The sequence below is a fragment of the Ambystoma mexicanum genome, chromosome 10 (assembly GCF_040938575.1).
Source record: "Ambystoma mexicanum isolate Mex_15411 chromosome 10, UKY_AmexF1_1, whole genome shotgun sequence".
Classification (NCBI taxonomy): domain Eukaryota; kingdom Metazoa; phylum Chordata; class Amphibia; order Caudata; family Ambystomatidae; genus Ambystoma; species Ambystoma mexicanum.
Window position 1 is genome coordinate 1,110,822,583 of NC_090932.1, and position 14,347 is coordinate 1,110,836,929.

Here is a 14,347-nt window from a genome sequence, read left to right on the forward strand (position 1 = left end):
GTCTTTCCCCGGCTTACATATGCAAGTAGTGGCCGATTCTGCCATGCAGTCGGTGACTTTGCCGTAAGCTAAAACGAGTTAAAATGCTTAGTTGAGTGCGGGAGCAGGGCAGCTGAAAGCACTTTATAAAATGTATTGGAAAACCCATCCGGGCCTAGGGCTTTCCCTGTCGGGAAGGCCTTAATTGCATGGACTATTTATTGTGCCGTTATGTCTGCTTCAAGAAGGTCTTGCAGCTCTGATGGGATTCGAGGCAACTGAGAAAGGGCGATAGTCTCATTTGAGGGCATGATTCCATTATGCCCAGCTTCCCAGACTCAGTAACCCCCGCCTCCAAACCCATCTTTCAGGGCCCCAATCTAATTACGCGTGGCCACCTTTTAGTTTGGCAACTAGTAGCTTTTTGTCTTTGTTCCCTTGAGTATAATAGCGTTGATTTGTTAAAAGGGTAGAGTGGGCCGCTTTCCCCATTAGACGAGATTCCAAGGCTTGCTTGGCCACATGTAGATCAGAGGGAGCGTCGAGCGCACAATTGAGCGTGCTCCTGCTCTCTTCGCCGTACCTAGTCTTCTAGTTGGAAATTAATCTGTTTCTTTGTTCTCCCCCAAGACACAGACTGCTCGATTACAGCCCCTCGAATCACTGCTTTCCCCGCATCCCAAACTGTTCTAAAATCTAGAACCCCAATTTCGTTCTCTCTGAAGTAATTTGCTATTTATTTTTTATTATTATTTACATTTTATGTTACAATTAAAGATGCTTAGCAAGAACCCTACACATAGACATCAACCGTCCAAGATCAGTCATCTATGTTTAGTTTACTCTGTGACCCTCCTCCTTTGTGTTTCTCACAGAGGTAATAAGTCAAATACTGAATTGCTTAGGCCCTTGATGTTGGTTGCGTTAAGTCAATTACTTAAGGTTAACCTTTTTAGTCACTGTTTCAGTCTTTTGTGCCTTCGCCAAGTTCGGTTCCAACACCTTCCAAAAAAGTGGAACCACTGCTATTAGCAGCGACGTTTGATGACCGTCGATTATCCGTTGCCACCACTGATCCACCAATGGCGTCCTGCATTTGGCAGCAAACCGTCCAAAATGGCCTGTTCTGGCCTTGATAAAATAAGGGCAGACCAAAATTAGATGGTAGAGGTTTTTTCTTTTCAGGTTCCTTGCAGAATCTACAGTGACCCATTCCTTTGAGTTTACATCGAGCAATGTTAATTTCATTGGTGTGACACAGGTTAAGGCACAGCCTCATGAAGGTAATTTGCTATTGCTTCCTCTATTTGAGCTTTTACCACCACATCCCTTAGGAAGAAGGCTTGATCTGAGGAGATTGTTGGGCCAGGTCAAGAGTGAGTTTAAGGGACACATGGTCTGAGAGGGCTTTTGGGTATGCCTACCCCAACCATTAAGGGAACAGAAAGGAGGAACGTGTCTAACCTCGAGAACCCCTTGTGTACCGCCAAATAAAAGGTGTATTGCCTTTCCCCAAGGTGACAGAACCGCCATACCTCTATTAGTGAGTGTTCCCTGAAGAGGGTGTTCATGGCTAATGTTATGCATTATTGTATGCCGTACCCTTTGGGTGCACTACAACAACCCTGACCTCCTGGCAATAGGAACCCAACCTTTGGTATAAGTCTGTACTACACAGGTTGGTAGTGTGTTGAGCAGCCAGGCTTATCTCAAGAGGGGTGAATGTGAGCTGTAGGGGAGTTACACAGAGATTCACAGTGACAAGTCTTCAAAGAAACTCTTACACACAAGGTTTCTTGATTAAACAATTATTAATGTATCAGCCACAATAATCCTTCTTCAGAATGGAGCAATATAAAGCAACACACACAAATACACTGCAAAAATACACACTCTTAGTTTTCTAAATAAGTAAATACCCATTTGGGATGACATGCAAGCACTACCTACACCCTCTGGTGACTTCAATAGCTAGGGTCGCTAGGGTGCTGCTGGCATTAATATATTACTGTTGCATTTAGAATATACTTGGGAGTAGTGTTAAAGAGAAGAGAGTTCAGAATAAAACAAGTATTCACACAGTTATTTTTAAGTACTTTCAAAACAACCCCCAATGCAAAGTCAGTTGACCCTTTCCTGGAAGGAAGGCAAACACATAAGCAAGAGAGAGAAGAGTCATTCAGGGAGCCAGGTCAGCCAATGTTAAGTTGGCAAAAGTCAAGGTGAACTGAAGCACTTCTTGCAGGTAAGTAGAAAGTAGTTTCCAATGTTTGAAAAAAGTCTTTGTAGAATAGTAGAAATCAAAGTAGGGCCACATGCTGATTAGGCTTGTGAGGTAAAGAATCTGATATCAACTCTACAGATGCAACCAAGCAAGTCTCCGAGGACAAGTGGCTACACAACAAGAGGTAAATTCTCTTAGACTTTACAGTACCTTTAAGTTGAAAAAAAAAGTGCAGCAGATAACCTCTGTTCCTGTGCAGCTTTGCAGATCCCGCTGTTACTGGGCCGCAGTCGTGGGACAAGAGGGAGGACTTCTGGGGACTCCTGCACTGCAATGGGACGGTCACCGCTTGCAACCTGCAATCTTCAAACAAGTGGCACTTCGGTGTTTCAGCTCCTCGCATCTACCGCAAATAGCAACACTCCGGTTTCTTGCTGTCGATATGGGCTTTCTTTGCATCTGGGGTCCCGCACTCTGTTGAGGGAGATCAGGCTCGGTCTGTCCTGCTTCCTGGGAGTCCGGAGGATCTTCCTGGAGCTCTTGGCCAACTTAAAAGCAACGCACACAAACTGGTGTTCCTCTCCCTTTCTATCCGGTTCCAGCAGCGACTGCAGTGAAGACTCGGCCAGCTTTGAAAGGATGTCCAGGTGGGTTACTTTGGAGTTGATTGGTCCCACCAACTTAAAGGACAAGTCGTCCTTGCAGGGGCTTCTCCGTCGATACGAATTTGGAGTTTCAGCACAACAGCAGGGCTTCACCAGGCAAACCGACGGTCCAGGAGTGGCAGCAGGCGTCCTCTTCAAGTTCTTCGGATTCCTTGGTCCAGTGGCGACTCTACCGTCCAAGCCTAAATGCCTCGCCTTTTATGCAGCTTTCTCCCTTTCATTCCAGTCTAGCTGTCAGTCACCCAGCAGGGTGGCTGTCCTTGACGGACAGCCAGCCGGCCAATCACTTAAGAGTGCATTCCTGTCTCCTAGGAGACTAAGCACAGGGAGTTTCGGGCACCTCCCTCGCTTCCTGCCCCCGCCAGACACCCTGGAGGCAGAGGCAGGCTTCACTCGTGAATCCCGCCAAAGGCAAAATGAGCAAAGGGACCAAACCTGGTTTGGCGCGTAGAGTAAATCTCAAGAAGGACCTTTCCACAAAGAAACGGCAAAAAAAGAAGACCTGTCCATTTTGACAAAAATGGCACCCATGGGTGCTTTACCGTGGCTGCAAACGCGGCCCGCGGTAAAATCACATAATGGTAGTACAAAGTAAACCAGCCATTCAGTGAGGAAAGGGTAACATAAACATTTTACATGAGAAGCTAGACAAAGGGAATACTAAGTAACCCCTCCAGCACCCTGTTGTAAGATAGTGTGTGCTGGGGCTAGAAAGGTACAAATGTAAGTAAAGTCAATTTCACTTTACTGCTCTTGGAAACAGTAGTTTATCCAAGAGAAGGTATTTAAACCTTAGGGAAATCTGGAAGACTTAACTGTGTCTCTGCACTGAAGGTGCTGTGTGACACAATGTAAAAGATGATGCCTATAGAGTTTGTCAGACTCCACAACCAAAAGAAACCGTGTACAAAATCACATTAAAACACGGGAGAGTGGGAAAAGGGTCTCACACTCTCCAGTGTAAAACAATCAATTCCTCAAAATCCAGCAAAGTTGCTGGGGGTCTCTAAGGTAGAGGGAATTAGCAAATTTCTGAGAATTCTCCCTAACAGCTAAAACGTTTTTTTTGTCGGCGGGGGGGGAAGGGGGATTCGGGGGGTGTATGGACTAATGATTTGTCCATTGTAGGATCTACTACACAGTTAAAGTCCCCCCGCACCTCCCCGATCATGAGTTCCCTTCTGCAAAATTCGCTAGTGTCTTTGAGAACAATGACATGAACCCCCTCTTGTTTGTCGTTAGGACCATACAGGGAGGCTACTGTAATCGAGCGTCCCCGCAACAAAGCAGTAATAGATAGATGTCTCCCTTCCCCATCCCTCAACACTCTAAACACCTTCAGAGGTGTGCCATTATGAACCATGATGGTGACTCCTCACTTTTGAATCCACTAGAAGCAAAGTATGCTTTGAGAAATGTTTTATTGACCAGAGTTAATCTACAGGCAAAAGATGAGTCTCCTGGAGAAAACCAGGGATGCGTCAAGAGTAGGGCCCTGTGCTTGATTGGAGAGTTAGCCCTGTGTATGTTTAGGGTCACACAGGATAAGTAGTGGCAATCACGCTTTCCTTCGGGCACGGCTTGAGAACCACACCCACCAAAGGTATCTGCCAGAAAGACATTGGCCAGATCACCCCCTGGGAAAACAAGAGAACTCTGTTGGGTGGTTAAAGGAAAAACATCACTCCCCATAGAACAAAAATTAAAACCATAACAGAATGAGCTCATTTTCAAAACACCCTGTGTAAATTGGCGCCAATCCCTCTGGACACCCAAATTCAATCCCCCACCCTTCCCCTTCCAAACTGCATTAGAAAAACATGTTGCATAACTACATCTTGTAACTAGCAAACTCCACTCTTACGGACTCTGATAACCAAGGCTCATACATTTTGAGACTTAGCAAAGCGCTGGTCTGACAGCCAGTTCAGACATTTCAATCTGGTTCAGCAGGCGGAGACTCGACGTCTGACCCCTAAGATTTCTTCACTGCATCTCGACTCCCACCAGTGGAGTAACTTTGCTGGAAATGTTGGGGGGGGGGGGAAGACATCTGAAGAAAAGTTACCCCAGCCAAATGAATGGGGACAACATGATATGCCATGAAAGTTGGGGGGACAAACACCCCCGTCCTCCCCTAAAATTACGCCCTTGACTCCCACTGGGCCTCCTGGACCCAGAGAACTGATCCCGGCTGTCCGTTGTCTCCGTTCCGCCACCCCTTTCCCGAGGTTTTGACTGGGTTTCCATTAAGTCCACCGCCTCCTCTTCTGAGCTGATTGCGTAATGCCGGTTTTGGTATTCAAACAGCTTGCATGGGAACCCCCATCTATAGCGGATCTGTCGCAACTGCATCCACGATGAAACCACCTACATCTTTCTCATGTTGGCTAACGTATGCAGAGAGAGATCCTGGACCAACGAGAGCTAGACCCCCGGAATTCCACTGGCTACTTCTTTCGGGCCGCCGCCATAATATGTGCCTCCTGCTGGAAATAGTGCACCCCCGAGAGAAGTTCGGTATCAGATTGCGACGCTGCTGGGCTGAGGAAAAGACTTAGTGCATTCTATCCAGTGTGATATCTGCTGAGTCTGGGAGGTCCAATAGAGCACGGAACAAGGTCCGGATGTAATCAGCCAGCTCTTGGTCAGGTATTGTTCCTACGTGATCGATTTTCTAGGTCTTCCTGTTTGGCCCAGATTAATTCCAGCTGTTTTTCTATTCCCAGCACTCTATTAGCCAGTTCTGCATGGTGGTGGTGCTTGCTCACACTCCTTGGTTTCTATATTTCTGACCTGGGAATCCAGTCTAGAAAGGTGGGAATTTAGCTTGGCTATCAACTTTGTCACCGCCTTCTTGGTAGATTTCATTTCAGACATGACATCTTGCCTCAAGGTGGAGAACGTGTCAATAAGGCCTTGCTTCATGAAGGAGGAATCTGCGGCGGCCAACATGGTGGGACGAGAGTGGACCTCTGCTCTGACCGTCTGCGTCCGTTTCCCTTTGCCATCCTGCATGGTCAGGAGAGTCTTAATGTCCCCCGTCCTGGCCTTTGCTCCAGATTTGGACATTTCCAGGAAAAGCGGCCCTCCGATGTCTGGGTCGGAGCCAGAAAGAGGGTAGGGGCAGGACCACCCAATCGCCCCAGTGGCCAACAAACTGATCTGCCCCTGACCCCACACCAGCCTAACATCCGCAGTGTCCCTCCTTACTTCAGCGACCAGGGTGGAGTCCCTCAGCACAGCACTATAGTCACTCACCATCTCACTCTCAGGCCAGATTTAATAGGGAGCCCAAGCTTGGCCGGTTGCTCTAAATACTATCAAGGCCTCCGCAGGGGGAATCAAGACAGGAGCTGTTTTGATTTAATAAGGGATGGAGGAGGCGTATCTGAGCCACCCACTGGGTGCAGTAGGTTGCCCAACAGAGACCCCCGCTTCAAGGGCACGCACAGAACTAATTATCGGGGCAACACCCGCCTCACCGCATGTGCGTTCTGCTTTGTGGCGCATGGCTTGTTCTGCTTGCCGGGACGTGCTGCAACCGCAGGGGGTAGTGTTGTGATGTGGCATGGCTGGAAGCCAGGACAGCAAGCCCCGCTGCTCAGTCCACTACTCTGCCTCCCGGGCTCAGACCCCACTGGAAAACCGCCTCTACATCCACCGGCAAGGCTGCTGCAGTGCTCTCGGCTCCTTCACTGATCCTCCGCCTGCTCCAGCTCAAGCAGGACGCAGGTGCCGGGCAGCCACACCGGGAGGGCCGCACTGTGCCCAGGCCGGGAGCAAGTAGATGCCTTGTCACCCCAAATTCTGGGGACGGATCATCGCTTGGCACCACCCCTGCTACACCTGGGACAGCCAACAGGACCTTTTCCAATCTTCCACCGGGGCCCACAACACTGGGCCAGATAGGCCCAGTAGGGCAGCCACCACCGTCTTGGCAAGAGGTCAGTCGGCAGCCTTCACTGCGCAGGCCCTCCCGACTCGACTCAGGGGTTCAGGGGCCACAGCAGAAGTGACCCATATGGTCTGCAGGTGATGTTATGCAGTCTGGAGGGGGGAAGTTATTGGCAGAATTCGGTATAAGGCAGCGTTAGGAGGAAACTGGATGTCTGCCGACTGAGCCTACAACAGGCACGTCTTCATCCGTTGCTGCCTGACCATGCCCCCTGAAGTTCAGATTTCTGAGCTGGTTAGAGAGGGAAGGTTAAATTCTCCTGAGAGAATGAGGTGATGTTTAGTGGAAAGAGAATCAAGGAGTTGGCCAAGATAATCAAAGAATAGTCCAGTGGGACCAGGAGGACAGTAGATGGAGATGATGTGAACCGAGTGAGGCAGAGCAATAGTAGAGGTGGTGAATTCAAGAGGTAGGAGAGGATGTGGCATTGGAGATTTGTGAGCATTGAGGCGGGAAGAGAGTAGGTGTCCAACGCCTCTGCCGTTCAGTCGGGGAGAATGAACCAAGGCTAGTTTGGAGTTGTGTAGTGGAAATGCCAGATAGAGAAATCCAGGTTTCGGAAATAGCATGAACGTCTAGGGGGGGAGAGCTGGAGTGAAAGTAGTCAGACGTTTTGTTGCATACGGACTGAGCATTCTAGAGTGCGATGTTCAGTTGATGAGGTAAGGAAGAGTAGAGAAGTTGAGTCTGAGGATGAAAGGTGAGGTGGATAGGTGTTAGATGAGGTATGGTAAGCTTGTTGTCGCTCTACCTGCCTGGAAGGTAAGGCAAGGTTTGACGGCATGGCAAATAGCTGGGGAAAGCTGCACAGAAAAATTTTAACACACTCAACAGCTTTCTACCGCGTTTCCATGTCCTATTCCTTCAGGCCTACACCTACTTTGGCCTTTATTGACCGGGTCATGCAATTTTCTGTAAAACTTGGTTCACCCACAGAATACAGGCAGAGGTACCATGAGTGGCGGACCTGCCACCTCCACTGTCCCTTTGGCAACTCTGGATCCAAAACCTCTTTAATTTGGACTGGTCTACTCCACCTGTTAAATCGCCATAAAACCCACAGGAGCCTCAAGTTTCCATTGTACCACAGGAGCTTGGAGGAAGGAGAGAGTCAGTTGAGGGAAGGATACCAAAAGGATGGTCTAAGGGGGAGCTTCTGGGAGGTCTGTTAAATTCGGACCTGTACTCAACAAATAAAGTATCTCAATTCTTCATGCTGTCACATCTTGATTTTAACACTCTGTAGGGGTGAGGTTGTCTCTGCATGTCTGGAAGTGTCCCCATAGCCCCTGCAGCTCTTTAGCCTTGCAGGCTTTCTGCCTCCCCTTTTAAACGACGCTTGCCGGATCGCCATCCACCACCCTCTCGATCCCCTGCCCGCTGGATGGGATTGAACAGTTTCTTGCAAAGGGCTCCACAGAGCTGGTACCTTTTCTTCTGCAGCGTTCATTCGCAAGGGGAAAAGTTACAGGAACTGAGGTGTTGTGATATTTAAGGGTTTTGTTTTGTAAGTGACCACTCCAAACTTGTGGTGTTGCTTTTTGCATTGTCTTTGGCACTCGTGTAATAAGGAAAACATTGTCTGCTGTCTGAATAAGAAACTGGGCTGTCTAACGCACATTTTTACCCCAAAGGTATGCTGGTTCCCCCAATCAAAGGTATGATAGGTCCTTAGTTCCCCAGTATTGTTGGGGATTAACCTGACCTTGAACATGCTTCTCATTGCAGGAACACACTTCAAGCGTGTCATCCCTGATTGCGGCCCAGCCTCGCACAACCCAGCGGGTGTGAAAAGATTGTTGTTCTGTACCGGCAAGGTATATTATGAGCTTACCAAGGAACGCAGCACACGCGAGATGGATGCAGACGTGGCCATTACTAGAGTGGAGCAGGTAGGTCCCTAGATTTAAAACAACTTACTCAAAATACCCTAAATCAACATGTGTTATGTACCAGATGCATACACTAGCGTTATTTGAACCTCTTTTGGGCAGCCTTCGTTTTTACATGCTAAGGGCCCGTATAAGCATCAGATTAATGTTCAGAAGCAATTACTTATTCTGCTGCAGCCTAATGGACTTCTCTCCCCGCTTGTAGCTGTCACCGTTCCCCTTTGATCTTCTTGAACAAGAAGTGCACAAGTATCCCAATGCCGAGTTGGTATGGTGTCAGGAAGAGCACAAGAATCAGGGTTACTACGACTATGTGAAGCCCAGACTACGCACCACCATTGACCGTTCAAAACCTGTTTGGTAAATAATCTTTTCCTTCCTCCAACTCGTACAGCACGCTAACTGTGCACAGCACAAGGCCATCATACTTTGTTTTTCTTTTGTAAAATCTATTCCCAAAATGTATGTTTTAAAATAACTTCGACTTCCTGCCCCAACAGTACGAACTAGCACACTAGGAACAAAGCAAGTTCTTTTAGCATGACTTATTTTAACTGGTCTGTCCTTCATACTTTTCCAGGTATGCCGGTCGTGACCCAGCAGCGGCCCCGGCCACCGGGAATAAGAAGAACCACCTGACTGAGCTGAAACGCTTCCTGGATAATGCCTTTAACCTGAACGCCTTCAAAGGTTTATCATAAACCACTGCAATACAGACGGCTCCCCTGTGTCCATCCTCCACTGCAGACCATACAACTTTAAATAAACCCGCCTGAGGAACTGGGAAGTGGTGGTGAAGGTGGTCCAAAATGGTGACCTTTCTTAGACGTTTTGCTGCAGAAAGCTTGTCTCTCGTTGGATTTGGGGCAGGAATGCTATGCTTCCAAAGCCTTCATTACCACCTCTGGGGGAGTGTGGGAATTTGTTGCACACGCTTGTTTCTACAACTCTATTTCACTGCAGACTTGTGTATAAGGGGGCAGGGGGGGGAATCGGTGGGCTCACTCTCCAAAATACCTGTACAGATGTAGCTGACATTTTGAATTTCAGGGCCCAGGCAGTGTCTTTCTGCTACTACTTAAGATGAATGCTTAACTTGTGTAACGAAATGGGCAACCCGAGTGGTATTGTACAATCCATTGATGATTCGACTCCAGACAACCTGTGTATGTTTTACATTTTTTTGGCAGGTCTTCTGATGATTCACGTTTACCAACATTTCACCAAAGCTACTCTTGAATTCATAATGCAAACAAATATGTTGGCACCTCTGATGGTATCTGAAGTCCATCTTTGTCCCATACATTTTCTGGGGAGTTGCGGGTTCAGATCTTAATCCACTTCAATCTGTGATGATGATGAGCTGCTTGGCAGACAAAGTAAATGGCACGCATCTATACTCTTATCCAGTAGCAGTATCTAGCAAGCTGGTGACTCTCCTTTGGATCCCAGTGCACCTGCCAAAGGTTTTAATTTAATGCTGCAAGTTCCTTGGTGTTTAGATTTTTTTTCTGGCCAAAGTTGTGAGTTACTTGGAGAATAAGCAATGAATCCTTAGCTGGTACAGTCCTGTAGTCCATTCGGCCTGCATCCTTGGGCATCGTTCAAAAATGCTTTATTTTGCAATCTCTAACAGTCCTTCCTCCTTTGAGGTGCAACTATTTTTTTTTCTGAGAAAACTGAAAGCACTGGTGGTGGCTACCTTTATTTTCCCTGTTACATTGAACAGCAATTGCTTTTCGTATCGTTCTCTCCTTAGCCTTACTATTGTGGAACATAGTTTCATGGTAGAACACGCCCTTCCTGTTTTAGCAAGTAAAGGTTGGATTCTGGGGTATGGTTTCATTGCTTGTTCATCCGGCTGTAAAAAAGCCTTGGTCCCTCCCAAATACCTCTCACTGAGATCCCTGCACTTTCCCAGCCACTGTAGAAATGTACATATGTGAATAAAAGTTCCCTTTTTCCTGGCTAGTACGTGTATGTGGCCACCACCTGCATTGGATTGCTGTTGTAGAATATACAGGAATAATGTACATATAGGTCACATGGTTATCTTCTCCAGGGTTTTTGCCATGTCTGAATTGACAGCTGGGTGTCTCAAGCTCCTCGTAGCATCATGTTTGTTTTCACTGTGCAACTGAAATAAACTTTCGGGGTTTTGTGGTAATCGCTGAAACAGATGGGCATCCTGCTCTAGGCAAGCACCTCCACCTTTCGAGCGAATAAAATGCTAGTGGAAGGGGACAAACCCAAGCAAAGGCTGTCTTATTTCATTTAGTATCATGATCATGGGCTTTTTATTTTTGTTGTAGTTTACTTGGTCCCCGTTTTAAAAATATTATCTGCACTGAAATTCCAGTTTTTTTAAACCAAATCTCCGTTATTGAGTTTTAATTCTCCTGTGCCAAATGCAGACAAAGCTGGCGGAAGCAGTGGAGGTACACTGTGGTAAGGGGGGGGGGGGTCGTATTATTTCGGCACCATTTGTATGTGGAGCCATTTTATTGATTGAGCGCCACTGATGGAAAATATTTATTTTGGTTAGAAAAGAACATTCAATTTCAGTTTTACTTGTGCTTCACCAATAAAAAATGTACCCTTCCAGGTGTGTCTTTGTAATTTGGCCCAGCACTGTGTGCTGTTATCGTTCTATTGTGCTTTCTTTTTTGCCTCATGAATCTTTTTGCCTCATGAATCTGTTGGATAATTTTAAATCATCCTGCCATCTTTTCCACCATTGATCTTCATTTATTCATGTATTTATGCATTTGTTAAGCGCTCTAAACTAGTCATCAAGGCTCTGATTGTATTTTACGTTTAAAGGCATACATTTGTGTCGGCCCTATGAAGAAAATGTCCAGCTCAAAGAACATGCAAGCTTAAGGGTCGATCATCACTTGACTGTTATGCTTGCCACTGCAAACCGATTAAATACTTATAATAATTTGCATCCGCAACAGTGGCATAAAGCATGCAGCTTTCTCACAGTTCCCGTACAATGCTTTACATCTCTTTTCCATCCAGCCTGGCATCATTAATAATGTTGTAATACACATGCAGACCCCAATTACCTGTGATGGTAAACAATTTCCAGTATAATGTCACATGCCAAAAAGTAGCCTTTGAAATAGAAAACCGGTATACATGATATGAGACGGTGTGTAGGAGGGCATGCACTGCTTGGTAACTATTGTTTGCTGCAAGATGATATTGTACTGTACCTAGACTAAGCACCAGTTTACCAGCCATGCCCATGCCACGAGGGCATCACAATTCATATTTTATTTTTTATTACAAATTGTTTTCCTTGATAAATTTCAACTTTTTCAATTAGTCTGTTGCTCACACAAATGTTTTCTTTTCTTTTGCCAAGAGCACGATTAATCATTATTCCATCAAGTTGTATGAAGTCATTATAACAATAGATTATTCAAGTGCAGGATAAAAAAAATGCATGTTGTAAAAACAGTAGCTGTGTAAAAAGAAAATGCACATTCTTATAAAATGAGATCACTGCAGGTAATGCATCTTAAACGTAAAGGAATCTAAATGCCTGCTGGCTATCGGCTCTTTACAAGTAAGCACATAACAAAGATTATAAAAATAAATCGATGTAGAGTATTATACATATTCAACTCATCAAGAGATTGAAAATAATGGTTTTACTTAATTTTACATCAAATTTAAGGCTAAAAGAAAGTGTACTATCGCAATATTCAGGGAGACACTTTTGCCATTAAAAATATGGTTACACATTTGTTGCTTAGTCAACAACTTAATTTACAGAATCTGCATGTTACATCAGTAATGGTATGATTGGAAATTGTCGCAAGTATTACTTTTGACGGCCACAAATTTAAGCGAAAGTGAAGAAGGGCATTGGCATATGTTCGATCTGGAAATTTCAGCAGATAGGCAGGAATTTGGTACATAGGTTTCATTAAGACGTCTCCTGCTTTGAAGCTGACAAAACGATTACAGGTATCAATGTGGTCATCCAATCACTATACAATAGTTTCTTTTTTGCTTTGTCAGGTGATTTCTAGGAGCATTTCTAGTGTGATGTCAGCTTCTAGCAGGATTAACTGACATTGTTTCTTCAGGTGGGATTCAGAGTATTGCTGTTCTTAATGCTGGGAATAAGTTTTCTGATGTTTGTTAATCTGCTTAGAATCACATGCTGTGCATAGGTCCGACATCCAGTGGTCACTGCGGAGTAATGCATTTTGTTTTTCGTAGTCGAAAAGGGACGTCGACAAGGCGTGTCTGAAACACTATCCCTATAGTGACGTGCGTTGTACCCACAATCCCTCACGCGTCGAGGTCCCTCAGATTGTTTTTTTCCGCCCAGCTACTGGTCGCCTTTCCGCGGAGCTCCTCGAGAGACATTGCAGATTTTATCTCCTCGACCTTTGGTCGTTTTCCTATATTAATATAGAACATATCGATCCCTCCCTCGACGCTGTTGTGAAACTGTCTCCGCCGAGCAAGATCTTCGATGGAGGGGACGAGCACGTGGCCTGGCCTAGCAGGCCATATACAGTAGGGAGAGTGGGGGTCGTGGGACATCTCTGGTTCTTTTCTGAGAATGCCTTTCCTTTTCCCCTTCCTTTCCCTTGGGGTGGTTATCACGATTTATTGCCTCGGCTATGGAGAGGACACCCTTTAGGTTTTGCCCGCTTTGCAAGGGCAAGTTTACTTGGAAGGACAAGCATTCACGGTGTAACCGCTGCTTGCCCCTCGATCACAAAGAGGAAGGTTGCACGGCTTGTCGGCTTCTTAAGCCAAAGACTCTAAAAGACCGTAGGGTCAAGAGGTGGGCGGCCTATGCTATGTCGAAGGCCGACGCTTCACCCACCGTTGCTACCACCGACAATGACGAGGAACGTGATAACACGACCTCCGCTACGGAAGTCGAAAACCCCCCTAAAGAGCGCACACGCGCTTCGTCGTCTGTCCCCGGCCCCGACGGGCTCGGCTCACGCCCTGCTTATGGGGATGAACACCCCGGCGACATTGACGCACACAAGACCACACATAAGCACACAACCCATGGCTCTTCTTCGTCGAAGGCGAAGAGAGCATCAGCGCCCAAGGAGACGCAGGTTCCACCGGCGGCCTCCTCGGACCGTTCGGGTTCGAAGCCCCTCTCGCAGCCGCGACCAGCGACTGGGCTTTCGGCAAATAAGGGCGCCGCCCCCAAATCATCGGCCGGCGCGCATCAGCAGAAAGCGCATGCCGCCGTAGAGCGATCGGCACCCATAACGTCGAAACCACAGCCCTCCGCTGACAAACGAGTCGCTGAGAGCTTGGCGAGGATCGTGGTAGCCGACGCCCACAAGCGTACGCCGAAAGACACGTCGAGCGCTACACAGAGGTCGAAAGACACGCCCAAAAAGCCAGAAGAAAGGCAGGGACTACCCCCTTCAGTCGAGGGGACCCCCAACACACCTGAAGGCTTTTCGGAGGGCGACGGGACACTTTTCCTCGACGTTGTGGGAGAGGTCGAGCCGTTTTCAGCTACAAGACACTATTTTTCCCCCGCTAGACCGCTCAGGGGTACCCCATGAAACCATGGAAAGGCTCCATCTCTGCATGGAAAGAATGGAGAGGTTTATGAATACCCAGA

The 14,347-nt window shown here is 46.9% G+C and overlaps 1 protein-coding gene across 3 annotated transcripts in view; it reads left to right on the plus strand.

Moving 5' to 3' along the window:
• The window catches only part of OGDH (oxoglutarate dehydrogenase), a 1,050,082-nt gene extending 1,038,762 nt beyond the window's left edge, over positions 1 to 11,320 (plus strand). For all 3 annotated transcript variants that reach the window (XM_069618964.1, XM_069618966.1, XM_069618965.1), the window contains exons 21-23: positions 8,555 to 8,718; positions 8,924 to 9,078; positions 9,299 to 11,320. In XM_069618964.1, coding sequence (XP_069475065.1) covers positions 8,555 to 8,718; positions 8,924 to 9,078; positions 9,299 to 9,419 — 440 coding nt within the window. In that variant the 3' untranslated portion in view covers positions 9,420 to 11,320. The remainder of the gene's footprint in view (positions 1 to 8,554; positions 8,719 to 8,923; positions 9,079 to 9,298) is intronic.
• The last annotated feature ends 3,027 nt before the right edge of the window (positions 11,321 to 14,347 follow it).